Below are 3,310 nucleotides of genomic sequence, written 5' to 3'. Positions count from 1 at the left end.
AAAAAAAAAAAAGAAAAAAGAAAAGAAAAGAAAAAAAGGAGCCTTTAGGATCCTGAAATCAGCACCATCCACAAATGCAACTAACCCCAGACAAGCAGTAGACCAGGCAGATCCAGGGCGGCTGTGTGGATGGACTCAAAGGCCAAGGCAATGAGCCATCCTGCACATGCAGGCTTGCAAAGAGAAGTGACATGATCCAATCAGCACATCCTTCTCAAGGGGGGCTAGCGTGGTGGCTCAGATGTGCTCAGGCCTGTAACGAGGCAGAGAGAAGGTGCAGCTGCTGCGAGATGATTTTATAATGCGCTCACATGAACAGCAAAGCCCAAAGTTCAGCAAGTCCTCACTCAGCCTCCACTAAGCTCAGAGCAGGAAGCCGCCGGGTTGGAGCCTGCCGAGAAGAGCGGTATGTAAAAATGGAGCCAGTTGTCCTATTAGCCAGCAAGACATATGCACCACAGAGCCGTTCCCAACCTGTCACTCCTGGAGATGGATGTGGTGTGCCTCACAAGAAGGCTTCACGGGCCTCTTCTCTCTCGTACAGGCCCAGCTGAGGTCACTGTCACCCTCCTTCCCCTGCTCCTGCACAACTGCAACTGCTTCCCTCTGCCAGCACCCCAGCCCAGCCCAGCCCGGGTATCGCTCCCTGGCTAGAGACCCCATCACGTCAGTGTCTGGCCTGCTCTGTTCTCTGTGACGCTTCCTACGAAGACAAGGAAAGGAAAGAAAATCAGCAGAATTTAAAGAACTGTCTAGGAAGAAAAGGGAGATCAGCATCAACAGAGACCAGAGCAGCCCTCCCGCGAGCACCTAAGCAGCACAGGCAGCTGAGGCTGCCAGCCCAGGGCACAAAGCAAGGCAAACGCCAGCCGATCCAGGCTGCTGGGGCTCGCAGCTCTGACCCACAGCTGTGGGGCAACCTCTGAGCTCTGCAGCCCAGCGTGCCGATCTGGAGGGCTCACCCGACTCCAGATGCTCTATGGCATTTGGAGGATTCACGTCTCCTTTGCGCTCTCTATAGCAAGTCACAGCTGGTTTGTGGTGGGGACGAGCCTGGTTAGAACAGTGTCCATTAGCGGGAATGAGCCATTTACTCAAGCAATTAGGAGGTTCCAAGTTTTCCCAAATTATTCCAAGCCTGCAAGATTGAGTTCTCCTGGGAAAGTTCTCCTGCCCTCAGTTTTAACAGAAATACCCTGGGGAATGGTGGCTCCTCCAGGTCTGGCGAAAATCAGGAACAGCGAAGGGCATGAAAATTAAGAGCTTTGCTGTGTTTTAAACTGGACTTTTCCCTGCTTGCTAATGTGTCTGGGCTGTCAGTAGAGCTCAGGATGATCCTTGCCTTCTTTGAAGAGGCCAGTTCATCCCCAAGCCCCAGAGAGAAGCAGGTAAAACTGCAGGTGGTGAAACATCCCCACCTCCAAATGACAGAGCACATCTCACAGCCAAACCTGTCAGCTGCCCAGTTCAGTTTCAGGAAGGGACATAGGGAATTAGGCGAGGACTAATGCAGAATGAGGGGGCTGCACAAGGAAGAGAGAGAGAAAAGTGTTCAGAAGAGATGGCAGTAACCCCAGAAGTCGTGATCTTGAGCATTAACAGCACACAAGTGGTGCTGGACCGTGCAGAGAGGGAAGGGGAAGCAGAGGCTGGTGAAGTGATCTGATCAAGGTCACAGGAAAGAGGAAGGGACAGAGTTAGGCACTTCTGGCCCTGAATCTCTCTCTGCTCTCACACTCCCAATATCTTACGATCCTGAGTGACTCTGCGTCCCCTGTCCTCACTACATTTACTCAGCTACATTTTGTTGCTGAGTGTATGGCAGCAACGGATGAGGGTGCAGAAGCTCACCGCCCATCCCTACTCCCAGGGAGCCAAAGGTTGGGGATTAATTTTCTGAGTGAGTGATCACCTTAGAGACCTTCCAAATGCTTCCTTGCAAGAGGCCTCCCAGTTCCTGTTCTCACCTCTTTGCTTTCGGGGAAAACTTTCTAATCTCAAGAAAAGACCTGCCAGCTGCTTGACCACCCATAGCAACCACAGATGATCCAGATAGGCACCCCACAAAGGAAAGGTGGAGCCCTGAGCCCTCCAAAGATCCTCACTTCCCACCTCAGGACCTGCAGCTTTGGAACACCATATTTAGCTTGCTCACCTCACTCTGCAGCTCAAACCCACACACACAGCTCTTCCATGCACTCTTCCCAGCTCTCCTGCCTTCCTGCCAAGCCTGGGTTTCTCATTACCTTAGGCTTGTCAAGGATGGACAGACACAGCCTCCCTCTGCCCAGCTCCACAGGAGCAGCAGAAGCACCAGGCTCCCTCGGACTGACACGCAAACACGACTGAGCCTCGGGTCTGTGGCCCTGCACAACCCAGGGAGGGTGAGCAACTCTCCACGGATCTTGGCTGGATTTGGGGTGTCCAGCCGGAGAGGAAGAGTTGTGGTGCTGTGCAGGCTTTCACCAGGGGAGCTAGTGCTCTGAGAGAAATGAGTTTCAACCACTAGTTTGCCCAGATGCAGCAGGCCTGGATGCAGTCCAAGCAACTCATAACAAATAAAAACATTCAAATAAGGAGCCCAGAGGTCAAGAGCTTCGTGTGAAGTGGAAGCACTAGGTCCTCCTCAACACCTATTCTGTCCGTGACCTTGGGCAAATACCTTCACCAGCCCAAGCCTCAGCTGGCACAAATTTAAAAAAAAAAAAGAGGTGACATCTTTTGCCTTAGCAAAGCATTTTGACAATGAAGACAACCCACAACTGCAGACCCTTCTACCCTTGCACTTTACGTATGCATCCCAGATCGGATCAGCTGAGCAGGAGTCTCCATGAGCTTCCTGAACACTGGCATGCTCACTCTCACTAGTCCTCTGAATTACAGTATGTTTAAGTATTTCTCTAGCTCAGTTTTCTTCAACTTCCTGCAACGTTTCCCAAAGCTAAGAGAAGGCTGAGACCCCCAGGCTTCCCATCCTACCCAGCCCCACAGCAGGCCCCAAACGACACCTCCTGAGGCTCAAAACCCCCTTCTCGCCCGCCGTGACCCTAAAGCACCGCAGCAGGGGCCCCCGCCACGCCGCACCCCTCACACCCATCCCACGTTTCCCCATCCCATCGTTTCCCCAACAGCCCGACCCAACGCTGGTGCTGCCCTTCCCCTCCCCGGGCCGGACGCCCCGCAGCCGGGTGCCCGTGGGACCCACCGCCACCCCCGGGACCCCATCCCGGAGCGACGCAGCGCATCACATCCACCTCCCCCAGGCCCCCTCAGCAGCACCCCAGACCTCCAGCCCCCCTCGCCCCCCAGG

General features: G+C 54.0%; 1 protein-coding gene across 1 annotated transcript in view; it reads right to left on the bottom strand.

Moving 5' to 3' along the window:
* XYLT2 (xylosyltransferase 2) overlaps nt 1-2,853 on the bottom strand; it is a 16,041-nt gene extending 13,188 nt beyond the window's left edge. The window contains exon 1 of the mRNA XM_085304778.1: nt 2,792-2,853. Within this exon, the coding sequence (XP_085160904.1) occupies nt 2,792-2,853 (62 nt within the window). The remainder of the gene's footprint in view (nt 1-2,791) is intronic.
* Nucleotides 2,854-3,310: the final 457 nt, after the last annotated feature.

Source organism: Rhea americana, unplaced genomic scaffold (genome assembly GCF_003343005.1).
Source record: "Rhea americana isolate MKP2758 unplaced genomic scaffold, rheAme1 scaffold_21, whole genome shotgun sequence".
NCBI classification, from domain to species: domain Eukaryota; kingdom Metazoa; phylum Chordata; class Aves; order Rheiformes; family Rheidae; genus Rhea; species Rhea americana.
Note: the sequence above shows the minus strand (reverse complement) of the source record. Positions and strands in the feature narration are given on the sequence as shown.